The sequence below is a fragment of the Mytilus edulis genome, chromosome 6, assembly GCF_963676685.1.
Source record: "Mytilus edulis chromosome 6, xbMytEdul2.2, whole genome shotgun sequence".
Lineage (NCBI taxonomy): Eukaryota > Metazoa > Mollusca > Bivalvia > Mytilida > Mytilidae > Mytilus > Mytilus edulis.
The window spans coordinates 35333676-35348916 of record NC_092349.1 but is presented as its reverse complement, the minus strand read 5'-3'; the positions used below and the strand labels follow the sequence as shown (position 1 = coordinate 35348916).

General features: G+C 35.2%; 1 protein-coding gene across 1 annotated transcript; it reads right to left on the bottom strand.

Annotated features, from left to right (window-relative positions):
* Window positions 1-5570: 5570 nt before the first annotated feature.
* On the bottom strand, window positions 5571-13474 carry LOC139527578 (probable methyltransferase-like protein 24; the record flags this gene model as incomplete). Its single annotated transcript, XM_071323093.1, is given in 5 exon segments — window positions 5571-5915; window positions 8461-8641; window positions 9297-9368; window positions 12290-12412; window positions 13415-13474. Coding segments are annotated over 5 exon segments (745 nt in total), but the record flags the coding sequence as incomplete, so codon positions are not given.
* Between the last annotated feature and the right edge of the window lie 1767 nt (window positions 13475-15241).

Here is a 15241-nt window from a genome sequence, read left to right as displayed (position 1 = left end):
TTATACTTGTTTTTTATATTACTGACTTTTATGCACATGGATTTATAAATGATACATGATTTGTTGTATGGCGGGTCTGCTGTTCCTCCATTCCTTTATTCTTTAATTTTTGTGACATTTTTTTTTATTCTTTACATTTTCGAACGACATTATTCTCTTTTCTTTATATTTTACCACACTGTTATCGTGGTTATTCTTTGTTCTTTATATTTTAACACACAATTATTTTCTTTTTTTTATAGGTCCATTAATTGTTCTCTATTTCATGTATTTATTCATTCTCATCCAGATCTCGGTATATGGTTCAGATTTGTGAAAAATAGTGTTAGCTGTTTCAATTGATGCAAGCGTTGTTACACAGACGCATATTAACAATACAAGAGTGCACACACTGAAATTTCTCGCCTTCTTTACTAATCATTGATATTATGTTGATAGTCCTAAGTATAAAGCGTTATTACAACTGTCACATAAACTTAACATTAAACAAGATAGTTAAACAAAGACCAATGAACCATGAAAATGAGGTCAAGGTCAGATGAACCATGCCAGGCAGACATGTACAGCTAACAATGCTTCCATACAACAAATATAGTTGACCTATTACTTATAGTTTAAGAAAAATAGACCAAAACACAAAAACTTAACACTGTCCAATGAACCGTGCAATTGAGGTCATGGTCAAATAAAACCTGCGGGACTGACATATAGATCATAATATATTTCCATACACCAAATATAGTTGACCTTTGGCTTATAATATTAGATAAAAAGATCAAAACTTAAAAACTTAACTTTGACCACTGAACCATGAAAATGAGGTCAAGGTCAGATGACATCTGCCCGCTAGACATGTACACCTTACAATCATTCCATACAACAAATATAGTAGACCTATTGCATAAATTATGAGAAAAACAGACCAAAACACAAAAACTTAACTATAACCACTGAACCATGAAAATGAGGTCAAGGTCAGATGACACCTGCCAGTTGGACATGTACACCTTCCAGTCCTTCCATACACCAAATATACTAGCCCTATTGCTTATAGTATCTGAGATATGGACTTGACCACCAAAACTTAACCTTGTTCACTGATCCATGAAATGAGGTCGTGGTCAAGTGAAAACTGTCTGACGGGCATGAGGACCTTGCAAGGTACGCACATACCAAATATAGTTATCCTATTACTTATAATAAGAGAGAATTCAACGTTACAAAAATTCTGAACTTTTTTTTCAAGTGGTCACTGAACCATGAAAATGAGGTCAAGGACATTGGACATGTGACTGACGGAAACTTCGTAACATGAGGCATCTATATACAAAATATGAAGCATCCAGGTCTTCCACCTTTTAAAATATATAGCTTTTAAGAAGTGAGCTAACACCGCCGCCGACGCCGCCGCCGCCGGATCACTATCCCTATGTCGAGCTTTCTGCAACAAAAGTTGCAGGCTCGACAAAAACTAGATGCAAAATATACTCTGCAACAAAACTAACACTCAGTTTCTTATACCTTGGTACATATCACAACTTTATGTGGAAATGAAAGCAGACTAAAGACGTATCTAACATGTCTTAACAGTACAGTAACTACATGTACCAAGACAAACCTTACTATTAATGTGTGTGTTATAAATTTTATAACAAACACATACAACAAAACCATGCAGATCAACCTAGCGGTCGTAATTCTTGAAAACAACTTTCACACGGAGAAACTACATGTAGCAGAAAGTGATTTTTACTTATTTCTACCTCCGCACAATTGGGATCGTGGTAACTGAAGTTATTTCAATAACATGATCCGTTTAGCACCACATGACGGGTGTCGCATGTGGAGCAGAATCTGCTTACTGTTTTGGAGGACCGGAGATCACTCCCAGTTTTAGGTTGGGTTCGTGTTACTAGGTCCGTATTTGTTCTATGTTGTGTTTTGTGTGCTATAATATTGTTCCTTTTGTCTAGTTTCTTTTCTGGACATGGCGTTGTCAGTTTATATTCGACTCATGAGTTTGAGTGTCTCTTTGGTGACTTTGGCCACTCTTTTTCAACACCAGTATACTAGTCAACATTTCTTGCAATCTTGTAAGGTATTTTTGTTTTTCTAACAAAGTTGAATACAAAAATAAAAGAGAATTATTGGGAATCAATACACAAAAAAAGATGTGGTATGATTGCCAATGAGACAACTATCCACAAAAGACCAAAATGACACAGACATTAACAACTACAGGTCACCGTACGGCCTTCAACAATGAGCAAAGCCCATACCGCATAGTCGGCTATAAAAGGCCCCGATAAGACAATGTAAAACAATTCAAACGAGAAAACTAACGGCCTTATTTATGTGAAAAAAAATGAACGAAAATGTTCATATTTTTTTTTTAGACCCATTACTACTATCAAACATGTTTCAAAGGAACTTCCCAAATTAGAAAAAAAAATTTAAACAGTTAAAAACTTTTTCACCCCTTTTTGATACTTTAGTAATCACATTTCTTAGCATATTCCACAGTGATTCAAAGTAATCGCAGTCCCATGTAGCGATAGGTTACTTTGATTTTAAATTTATAAATAATATCAACCTTCACACATTTAAAAAAGACAAAATCAGACTGAGAACAGCAAAATATGACATCAAACTATTTATCCATTTTGAAATGTTCTATCCAAAATTCATTTAGATCTATATATCATTTGACAAAGTTTGCATGTCACATTGCATTATACATATGTATGCAATGCACAAATTGTACGTGCGTACTGTTCTTTTAATATTTGTCTGTAACAGTTGATTGCCTTTGATACCTATCAGTACAATATTTGCCTCACTAGCATTTTTTAGTTTGAAATACATGAAATACCACATCTTCACCAACCGTTGTCATTGGTTAATGTCTTTCATATTCATAGTTCTTCATAAATGTTTTAAAATAAATTAGCCGTTAGTTATCTCAATTAAATTGTTTCAGATTTATCATGTCACAGGACCTTATATAATCGACTACTAGTATATGATATGTGTTTTTCTTATTGTTGAATGTCACGTGGTTGCCTTTAATTGCTTACATGCTCTTTATTTGAACTTTGGCGATTGTTGTCTCATAAGCAATCATACGTACCACATCTCCTTGTTTTTATTAATGAAAATGCTCAAATAGTGAAAAGAGTGATAAACTGTAATTCATGTTATTATTTTTTCTTCGTCTTTTCTTTTTGCCATTTTAAAGATTCTAATGAATATTATGACATCCTGGAGATAAGATGAAGATGACTTATATCATGTAAATTAAAGAATCAAAAAGGGCTATCAAAACAAAAAAAATCAACAAGTGATTGATAATACCATGAAGGATATAGATAAGAAAAAAAGAAAAAGAACAAGAGTGCACACGCTGAAATGTCTCGCCTTCTTTACTAATCATTTATATTATGTTGATAGTCCTAAACATAAAGCTTTATTACAACTGCCGCATAAACTTAACATAAACAAAGTAAACTTTACATTGACCTTTGAACCATGATAATGAGGTCAAGGTAAGATGAACCATGCCAGGCAGGCATGTACAGCTAACAACAAATAAAGTGGACCTGTAGCTATTTCTTATAGCATGTATAGTTATAGAAAAACAGACCAAAACACAAAAACGTAACTATAACCACTGAACCATGAAAATGGGGTGAAGGTCAATTTAAACTTGCGCGACTGACATATATAGATCATAAAATATGCCCATACACCAAATAAAGTTGACCTATTGCGTATAGTATTAGAAAAAAAGACAAAAACTCAAAAACTTAACTTCGACCACTGAACCATGAAAATGAGGTCAAGGTCAGATGACACCTGCCAGTTTTGCAAGTTTCGGTTGTCTTGTCACGATGCACGCAGGACTAGTAAGGGCGTGTAAAAGTCTAGACGAGAAAGATTCGTACTTTTCATATGAACCGGAAAATACAGGCCAAATTATTGCTCCAGGGGTATACAATTGACCACTTTATTAATTGACTCTGATACTAGCGACAATAAAAATTTACAACTGAACAATATCTGTTTGCCTGCGTCAGTCAGAGGTTGAAGTCATAAAACTTTGGTCAGTGCTCGGAGCACAAAAATCATGCTCGAAACATGAAATCCAGCATTTTGATTGGTTGATTTTGGAGTACAAAAAACTGACTCGAAAGTGTTATGACTTCACAGATGTCACCAGCGTTAATAGTGTTCCACGCAATAATACAATGTTACATGCATAACATGAATATTATGCCGACACAGAAGACACAGATCAACAGTATATACATATATCAAAGAAACGTAAACCGAGAAAAAACGATACAACTTCAACCACGAAAGAAAAATAACGTAGTGAAACAATTGGAACATTTGGTTATCCATAGTAAAGAAAACCTGACCGATTGTGATTCAAAACATACTCCAATATCGATTTCGGACCAGTTGAAACAGTTCGACAACGTTTATCAACAAATAACTCAGACGACTATTTCACAAAAATCGGATCAAATATTTTCTCTAATTTTTGTGCTATTTTCACATTTCCTGACCGGTGTGAGAAAAATATTTCTACTCACTAGTGAAAAATCTGTTCCCGGCAAATGATTGGTTGAAATTTAATTGTGACGTTAAATTTTCTTGTTTTCTTCTTCTTCTTATTGTGACGTCATGAAAAAAGGCGACCATGCCTGACGACGTCACATTAAAAGTACACACCTTTCCTCAAATCTTTGAAAAGGAAGGATAAAAATCATAAGAGGACCAGATTCCACCACTGTAACTCGTGTATTACGATATTTCTCCACTCTCAACAGTTAAATTTTAATAATTTAAAAAGCTCGGCAAGCCTCGCGCTTTAAATATTAAAATTTAACTGTTTCGAGTGGAGAAATATCGTAATACACTTGTTGCAGTTGTGGAATCTATATTTATTAAACTACTGATAGTGCTACTTCTCAATGTGATGCAACATTTTATAATTAAAGCACTGCAAGTTCTCATATTCAAGATCCAGACAAAATAGTCCACCAAAGCACTGCAAGTGATAATATGCAGGATTTGGATAAAATATTTGAACAAAGTACTGACGTTTAACGATTGACATTTTTCGAGAAAAGGGATTAAGTGTCGATTCGATACATGTATTGCTGCGCAATGACGCAAAGCGCAGACCGTTTATTCTGTATCTTGAAAGAAAGGAACTACCAAAGCTACAGAAAGAAGCGCACAGACTTCTTTTATTAATACCACATTTTTACTTGATCAATGGAATTTTATTTTATACACTAAATATAGGAAATCAGTCCGTTCGGAAACAAACAATGAATAATGAAACTAGATGTTCCTGAAATTTCACTAAAAATAATATTTGAATTTCATCATGATTCCACGTTTATCATGCACCCATATGTCTGCATTATGTGTGGCTAACAAAACAAACACCTTATACAATTGAAACAATTTGAAAAACAAATTGAAAACCATAAACTTTCAAGTTATGAAAACAATCAATATTTTTTTGTCCAAATTTATAAAACATTAAAAAATAATTGACATTTGGAAAATGTTTATTGATTCAATATTTATTAGACATGTTTCAAAGGGTATTTGTAGAAATCAAATTTTAAGTTTACCAATCCACATTCTGCTTGTAGTACTTTTTTTGTGTTGTCAAACCGGTAAACCGTACATGTGTACCGCGAAAATCCAGCCTTTTTTAAAGAACGAAAAATCTGTAGCAATTCCACATAGTTGCTTACGTCAGCAGTATTTGGAAATATATGGAACTCTAACTCTAGTTGTCGAATTCTTGACGTAAGATTATCACTCAGGATATTTTGAAGGACTTCCCATTCATACGTCTCTATGTCTATTTTTAAGATATCCAAAATTCTCTGAAAGAGATTGAAACATTATGTTTTACTAGTAGTTGAAATAAGATGAAAGATATAAGAAAAACAAACTGCTATTTTTATTGTTATTTTACCAGAGAAAAAGTGACGGGATCCATGTGTAATCTGTCAACACTTAAAACAAATGCTATAAATTTCTCGAGGCATCCGTAAAAAGATACATTTTGATAATTTCTAAGCCCTTCTCTTTTATCATCGGAACTGCGACCATGTGTAATTTGTAGACTGTAAGTATTTTTCATGTAGTATATACATATCATTATTATTGGATAAATATCTGCTAGGAAGACTGATCATGAAGGTGAAATCAGTGAGTCTATAGACTTTTATATTCAAGACTGATTTAAGTCAACAATTTATCCACTTCACAGGAATATTATTATTATAAAATCTAAGACTACGGTACTATTTTTGTTTTCAATCTATATATTTTAATCAAAACAAAATATGTTCTAGTAGGGAGGATGTTATTAAAATCCAAAAAAATTAAGATGAAAAAACACACCAATAGGATGAACTTTTGTAAACATTGGTTTAAATCTTGTATGCAAGGAAATATTAAAAAAAAAAAAAAAAAAAAAAAAAACTCGAAGACAACAAAGGTCAGCTGATCATGAGGTTAAGCTTATGTTGGCGTGATCTATAAGGTCTGTTTCAAGCTTGTCAATAAACATTTCTTAATTTGACCTTGAAATATTTTACAACTGACATCCTCATGCCCTAACGATTCCATTATCCGACGCAGTGTTCGTAGTTACATCCTCATGGCCTAACGATTCCATTATCTGACGTAGTCTTCGTACTTACATCCTCATGGCCTAACGATTCCATTATCTGACGCAGTATTCGTACTTACATCCTCATGGCCTAACGATTCCATTATCTGACGCAGTGTTCGTACTTACATCCTCATGGCCTAATGATTCCATTATCTGACGCAGTGTTCGTACTTACATCCGCATGGCCTAACGATTCCATTATATGACGCAGTGTTCGTACTTACATCCTCATGGCCTAACTTTTCCATTATCTGACGCAGTGTTCGTACTTACATCCTCATGGCCTAACGATTCCATTATCTGACGCAGTGTTCGTACTTACATCCTCATGCCCTAACGATTCCATTATCTGACGCAGTGTTCGTACTTACATCCTCATGGCCTAACCATTCCATTATCTGACACAGTGTTCGTACTTACATCCTCATGGCCTAACGATTCCATTATCTGACGCAGTGTTCGTACTTACATCCTCATGGCCTAACGATTCCATTATCTGACGCAGTGTTCGTACTTACATCCTTATGGCCTATCGATTCCATTATCTGACGCAGTGTTCGTACTTACATCCTCATGGCCTAACGATTCCATTATCTGACGTAGTGTTCGTACTTACATCTTCATGGCCTAACGATTCCATTATATGACGCAGTGTTCGTACTTACATTCTCATGGCCTAACGATTCCATTATCTGACGCAGTGTTCGTACTTACATCCTCATGCCCTACTGATTCCATTATCTGACGCAGTGTTCGTACTTACATCCTCATGCCCTAACGATTCCATTATCTGACGCAGTGTTCGTACTTACATCCTCATGGCCTAACGATTCCATTATCTGATGCAGTGTTCGTACTTACATCCTCATGGCCTAACGATTCCATTATCTGACGCAGTGTTCGTACTTACATCCTCATGGCCTAACGATTCCATTATCTGACGCAATGTTCGTACTGACATCCTCATGGCCTAACGATTCCATTATCTGACGCAGTGTTCGTACCTACATCCTCATGGCCTAACGATTCCATTATCTGACGCAGTGTTCGTACTTACATCTTCATGGCCTAACGATTCCATTATCTGACGCAGTGTTCGTACTTACATCCTCATGGCCTAACGATTCCATTATCTGACGCAGTGTTCGTACTTACATCCTCATGGCCTAACGATTCCATTATCTGACGCAGTGTTCGTACCTACATCCTCATGGCCTAACGATTCCATTATCTGACGCAGTGTTCGTACTTGCATCCTCATTGCCTAACGATTCCATTATCTGACGCAGTGTTCGTACTTACATCCTCATGCCCTACTGATTCCATTATCTGACGCAGTGTTCGTACTTACATCCTCATGCCCTAACGATTCCATTATCTGACGCAGTGTTCGTACTTACATCCTCATGGCCTAACGATTCCATTATCTGACGCAGTGTTCGTACCTACATCCTCATGGCCTAACGATTCCATTATCTGACGCAGTGTTCGTACTTGCATCCTCATGGCCTAACGATTCCATTATCTGACGCAGTGTTTGTACTTACATCCTCATGACCTAACGATTCCATTATCTGACGCAGTGTTCGTACTTACATCCTCATGGCCTAACGATTCCATTATCTGACGCAATGTTCGTACTTACATCCTCATGACCTAACGATTCCATTATCTGACGCAATGTTCGTACTTACTGTACATCCTCATGACCTAACGATTCCATTATCTGACGCAGTGTTCGTACTTACATCCTCATGACCTAACGATTCCATTATCTGACGCAATGTTCGTACTTTCCACGTCTTCTTTGGATGTTTTTTCGTATACTGATCCATTCTTGGAATAACAGCATCATTAGATTTCCCGCCAATACCAATTGGATGAAAATGAACTCCTGATTTTCTAATATGTTTTGTTGTATTTCCCATGCTAGAATAGAAAAAAATGAATTTTGAAAATATATTTTCTTTTTCTAATTTTCACTTCGGTCACTTTGAAAGCCTTTCGGTCTTGATATGTTCTACCGGTATAAAGCTATTTTCAGCGAATAATGTCAGAGAATGATAAAGCCATTGTTGGACCGTGACCTTCTACTGCTAGTCTGGCATGAGCAGGGAATAACGTTGGGGTCTGAGAAAACAATTGGATTTTGACAAGATTATGTTTATATTCTGGCATATAAAAAAGTAGGGAATAACATCGGGACCGAGAAAGTCATTAGATTTTAACATATTCTTCCTGCATGAGTATGAAATGACGTCGGGGACCGATAAAGTTTTTGAATGTTGACATGTTCTTCGGGCATCATTGAAGGGAATGACGTCGGTGACTATTCTATTCCCGAAATCAAAATTGGAAGGAAGACATCATCGCTCAAATTGATGAATTTGTTTATGCAAAAACATAATAAATACACGCTCCCCCTTAAATCCACAACAACAAACTATTTTATCTGTTCATGACATCTAAAGAATTTGACCGTAACATTTCCATATATTGTTAAAAATCAATTTATTATTTTGACCTTTGCTTCATCAAATATTTCCAAAAGTTATTATGCAAAAACAAAACCATGGTAACTTACCTTGGGTCGAACGAATGAACTTCACAACCATTGCGAGCCATGGCGTCATCAAATCGGAAATCGTAATTTATTCTGAAGAATACAAAAATTAAAAATTAAAAAAGAATGGAACTGATAGTATGTAGTGTATCCATTCATAACAAATCCCCATATACACTTTACAAAACAAAAAGCAGAAGAAATGTGCTATATGTTTTTGGCTGGTCCTCATCAAAAAGTCTGATGTTTTCAACACATATAACAAACCTCACCAGAAGACTGAAGACGTCAATTAGTTTTTCTTTGAGGTCTATGACTGTTTGACTGTCCATTAAAGCGGAAGAATGTGGAGTAATCAAAGACTTCAAACAAAAACTGTCATCTTTTAACCTTCCTGAGCACCTTAGCTCACCCCTGGTTTTTGTGGGGTGCGTGTTGTTTAGTCTTTAGTTTTCTATGTTGTGTTTTGTATACTTTTGTCTTTTGATCTTTTTCGTTTTTTACCGTGGCGTTGTCAGTGAATTATCGACTAATGACAAATGAATGAGTTAGAATGTCTATTTGGTGTCTGTTGTCTCTCTTTTACCAAACAATCGCGAATCGTAAGAAACGGTAAATATGCAAGCATTTAAACAACCATACAGCACACAACACAACGAGATATATTAGAAAACAATGATTAAATAGAGAAAAGTTAAGGATATACTGCAAAAGTATCCCTATCAACCATACAGACAAAAAGAGTAACCGTCAGAAGTATCCCTCACAACTATACAGACAGAAATAGTAACCGTCAGAAGTATCCCTCTCAACTATACAGACAGAAAACCGTCAGAAGTATCCCCCTCAACCATACAGACAGAAAAAGTAACCGTCAGAAGTAAAGTATACCTCACAACTATACAGACAGACAGAGTAACCGTCAGAAGTGTCCCTTACAACCATACAGACAGACAGAGTAACCGTCAGAAGTATCCCTCACAACTATACAGACAGACAGAGTAACCGTCAAGAAGTATCCCTAACAACTATACAGACAGAAAGAGTAACCGTTAGAAGTATCCCTCTCAACCATACAGACAGAAAGAGTAACCGTCAGAAGTATCCCTCTCAACCATACCGACAGACAGAGTAACCGTCAGAAGTATCCCTCTCAACCATACAGACAGAAAGAGTAACCGTCAGAAGTATCAATCACAACCATACCGACAGACAGAGTAACCGTCAGAAGTATCCCTCACAACCATACAGACAGACAGAGTAACCGTCAGAAGTATCCCTCTCAACCATACAGACAGAAAGAGTAACCGTTAGAAGTATAACTAATAACCATACAGACAGAAAAAGTAACCGTCAGAAGTGAAGCATCCCCCACAACTATACAGACAGATAGAGTAACCGTCAGAAGTGTCCCTCACAACCATACATACAGACAGAGTAACCGTCAGAAGTATCCCTCACAACTATACAGACAGACAGAGTAACCGTCAGAAGTATCCCTCTCAACCATACAGACAGAAAGAGTAACCGTTAGAAGTAGTGTTGTCAACGGTTAACCGGTTAACCGGTTAATCGGTCGAACGATCGAATACCGAATACCAAAAAAACTAACCGGTTAACCGGACTTTTTTCAATTTCGATATATTTGATATAAATTTGTGTTGAAAATCAAATCATTAAATAGTTGTTTTATTTAAAAATTGTCGTCGTGGTAATTAGATTGACAGATCAATTGTCCAGTATATTGATTGCTATTGTTAATCCTAAAAACATAAAATTAATTAGAGTTCGGGGCAGGATCTTTAAGAAACATAATTAGTAAACATGTTTTTTTAACAGTAACTTTAAATCAGTAATGAGATTTAATTTGACTAATTACTTCATTATTTCGTTTTCGATCTAATATTGTGAAAACCTACATTTAAATGTGCAACCTCCGTAGTGCAAGGGTTAGTCTTACTTTAAATTCAAAAATTTTGAAATGCAAACCAATGTGAACGTACTCAATGTATACAGTACATGAAAGTACGAGTAACATGTTTAAAGAAAAAGCAAACACAGTTAAGAAACAGGTCGTACAGCATGTACAATGACCTATAGTTGTTAATTTCTGTGTCATTTTGGTCTCTTGTGAAGAATTGTCGCATTGGCAATCATACCACATCTTCTTTTTTATAATTAATCATTTCAAATTGAAACACACCCCATTATTTTCGGAGACAACAAGAGAAAAGGAAAGAATAATCGGTTTCAGACATATGACATATTCAATTCTACGAGATTAAGATTTTGTTTTAGGATTTTTAAATCTGAAGTTGGTACAAACCATGGCTATAGTTGATACGGTGTATTTGATTATTTAAAGTCAAACTTCGTCAGGAATCCTCACAGACAAGCCTTATAATGCTATAGGAAAAACTTCAATTCTAAAAGCGTATTTATGACTTGTTGTCAAATTGACACTCATACCACATCTTATATATATGTGTAGGGTTCTATTGATAAGGCTTTCAAACACCAACTTAAAGTACCGGTTAACCGGTTAATCGGTCGAACGATTATCCGAGTAACCGGTTAGGCAAAAGTGTACGATTTGACAACACTAGTTAGAAGTATCATTCACAACCATACAGACAGAAAGAGTAACCGTCAGAAGTATCCCTCTCAACCATACAGACAGAAAGAGTAACCGTTAGAAGTATCATTCACAACCATACAGACAGACAGAGTAACCGTCAGAAGTATCCCTCTCAACCATACAGACAGAAAGAGTAACCGTTAGAAGTATAACTAACAACCATACAGACAGACAGAGTAACCGTCAGAAGTATCCCTCTCAACCATACAGACTGAAAGAGTAACCGTTAGAAGTATAACTAACAACCATACAGACAGAGAGAAAGAGGAACAGTAAAGTAGTACGTAAAAAAAATTTATTTAGCAAACTTCAGACGAAATGATTGACATGTGTTCAAATACATCAGCCAATTAGATTAATCAAAAGTAATACTCACCCAAACGAATACACCAAACATAGTTTCCTGGCTATAAATGGAGAGGAATTGCAGTCATGCCAGTTTCCTCGATTGATTAAATTGGGACATTTATATTCGATGCCACCTACTTGACGTAACTCTCTTAAATAGAAAAACAGTAATTTTACACCCTGATTTAGTAATGAATATTACAGTGACAATAAATTGTAATAAATGAATTATTAATTTTATCCTCCAAATACATTCGACCTTTGTAATGCTATCTGAATGGTCTTGTAAACGGATCAAACCCTTGACCTCTGTGTTACAAGTCAGCGCTCTTACCAAATTGAACTAAAGACTACTTTGTTTAGAAAGACATATTGGTTATCCAGCCATCAAGAAACTTCGTCCAAAGATTCCGGTAACTTGCTACATGTATAGATGTGTAGCAATGTAACTAAACGGGTCTTAGCATAACGAAATCATTGATAGTCTACTGTGTATGATAAAACCATCACAATTATTGGGTTCTTAGTTATTCTCTTCATCCCTCCACCCAAATGGGACATATCGCCATTTGGGATCTTACTTATCCCCTTCATCTCCAGTGGGGCGTAAGGCCATTGGGATCTCACTTATCCCCTTCATCCCTAGTGGGACATAAAGCCATTGGGATCTCACTTATCCCCTTCATCCCCAGTGGGACATAAATCCATTGGGATCTTACTTATCCCCTCCATCCCAGTAGGACATAAGGTCATTGGGAACTTTCTTATCCTCTTCACTCCCCCAACCCCATCCAAGTGGGACATAATGCCATTGGCTGGGTATATTATCGACAATAAATGAATGAAAACCAAGAGTTGGAAGACACCAAAGGGACATTCAAACTTATAAGTCGAAGAAAAACTGACAATTCCATGACTAAAAACAAAAACCAACAAACGACATTCCATGTCATGAACGCGGGCATGTCAAGTATTCCACATTGTGCACATGCGCCAGTATTCATGGACTGATCAAGAATTTAAGTATCCCTTAACGGTTATTATATTTTGACGTTATTTTTGGCCCCCTACATGATATGTTTTTGATTTTAGGTAACGCACACTATCCAGAGGGTTGACTCATTGACAATCATACCTCATCTTTTATACTTACGTTGTCAATTCGTCAAATGCTTTATCCTGTTGATTGGTGAAATCTAACGAGTTTGGTTTTGATATTGGCACCCCTTTTTCCTGAAAAAGATAATTTGAATAATGAAATGTATCTTTATTATCATAGTCTATACAAACCATATATAGGTGAACATTTGAATAACATTCACATCAATACTACATATATAAACAATACTACATATATAAACAATACTACATATATAAACAATACTACATATATAAACACAAACTAAGTGATAGTATAGCAGAAGGTGTCGTAAGTATAAATCTGATTAATAAATGAACATGATTTTAACTTATATCGGTTGTAAGCTTAAAAGATATAAAAAATTAATCTAAATTACAAAGCTCTTTAACATTGTTTGTATTATTCTCATCCTGTATATCATTTGTGCAAAAAGTACATTTTTAAATTATTTTTTTGTTATTAAAAAAATATATAGCTAAGTTGTGGTTACTAATCTTATTTTCATTTCTTATCTACATTAGACATTGCAAGAGGTCGTGATTTTGTCTGCGTTTATTAAATTGATGTAGAAAATATTTTATGAAATGCTGCAGCCGATATCAAAGTGAACAAGGTTTAAGTCGTATAAAGACAGATTGAGTACTTCAAGCGTATTTGAAATGTTATATGATTGTAATTGAGACAAATATTCACAAGAACCCAAAGGACGAGGATAATATAGGCAACTATAAGTCATGTCTACTGTAACAACATTTACTTTTTTTGTAGCAGTTGAAAACAGTATCAATGAAAAGTTGTTGAAATATAGATACATATACACTATAAATAAAACATACATTAACGTTTTCCCTATAAATAAAACATACATTACCGTTTACGTACCGGATTTAAAACATTTGATTAAGTTCCTAATTTCCATTGTTGATCTGTAGTTATGATACTGCATCAAAATGATTACAGCAAAGAACAAAAGTATTGGAATATAATTGGTGTGTTTTAACATTTTGTTGATCACTTGTTGAAACATAAGCAGAGATTGGATATATTTCGGTCCTATTTGGCGGAATTTAAAATGACAAATGATTTGAAACATGCTCAAGGCTTAAACTAATGTCACACAAAAGGAAGTAATGTATTAAATTTTAAAGCGTGTAATGTTGAGAGAAAAGGATGTGAATTATCATTGATTAGAGGATTTGTACAGACAAGGATTTGTATAGTAAGAAAGGGACAATGCATGGATGGTAATCTTTTCAAATGTGCATTCTAATGTTTACCAGTTCAGCCCGGCAGCTGACCTTCCTAGTAAATCACGTTGTATACAAATGAATGTACTTTTTTGCTGACGTTAATACACCAACACAGCTCATCTACTTTAATAATGCATAGGTAGTGCTGTATTTGTCTTCATTATAAATTATTGCCACCCGGCTTTATTATGCATGTTATTGTTATGGACTCCCTTCATCTCTATCTGTTTATACCACATATCCCATGCATTACAAGTTGAAATAATTATACAAGGCTACATTATTTTTTTCCTGCAACGGCGTCAAATTATACCTTTAAAAAAGGCCTTGCAAGATGTTTTCCTGCAACGTTGTCAAAGCAAAAATCAAAAGAGCCTTGCAAGATTTTTTCCTGCAACGTCGTCAAAGAAAAAATAAAAATAGCCTTGCAAGGTGTCTTCCTGCAAAGGCGTCAAATCAAAAAATTAAAAAAGCAAGACGCCAAGATGTAAAGCAAAACATTACAATAGCAAGACGCCAAGACTTCTATTTTTTTTTAAAACCTGTACGTGCATTACAAATGTACATGAGCTTTTTGTTTTCTAGGCCC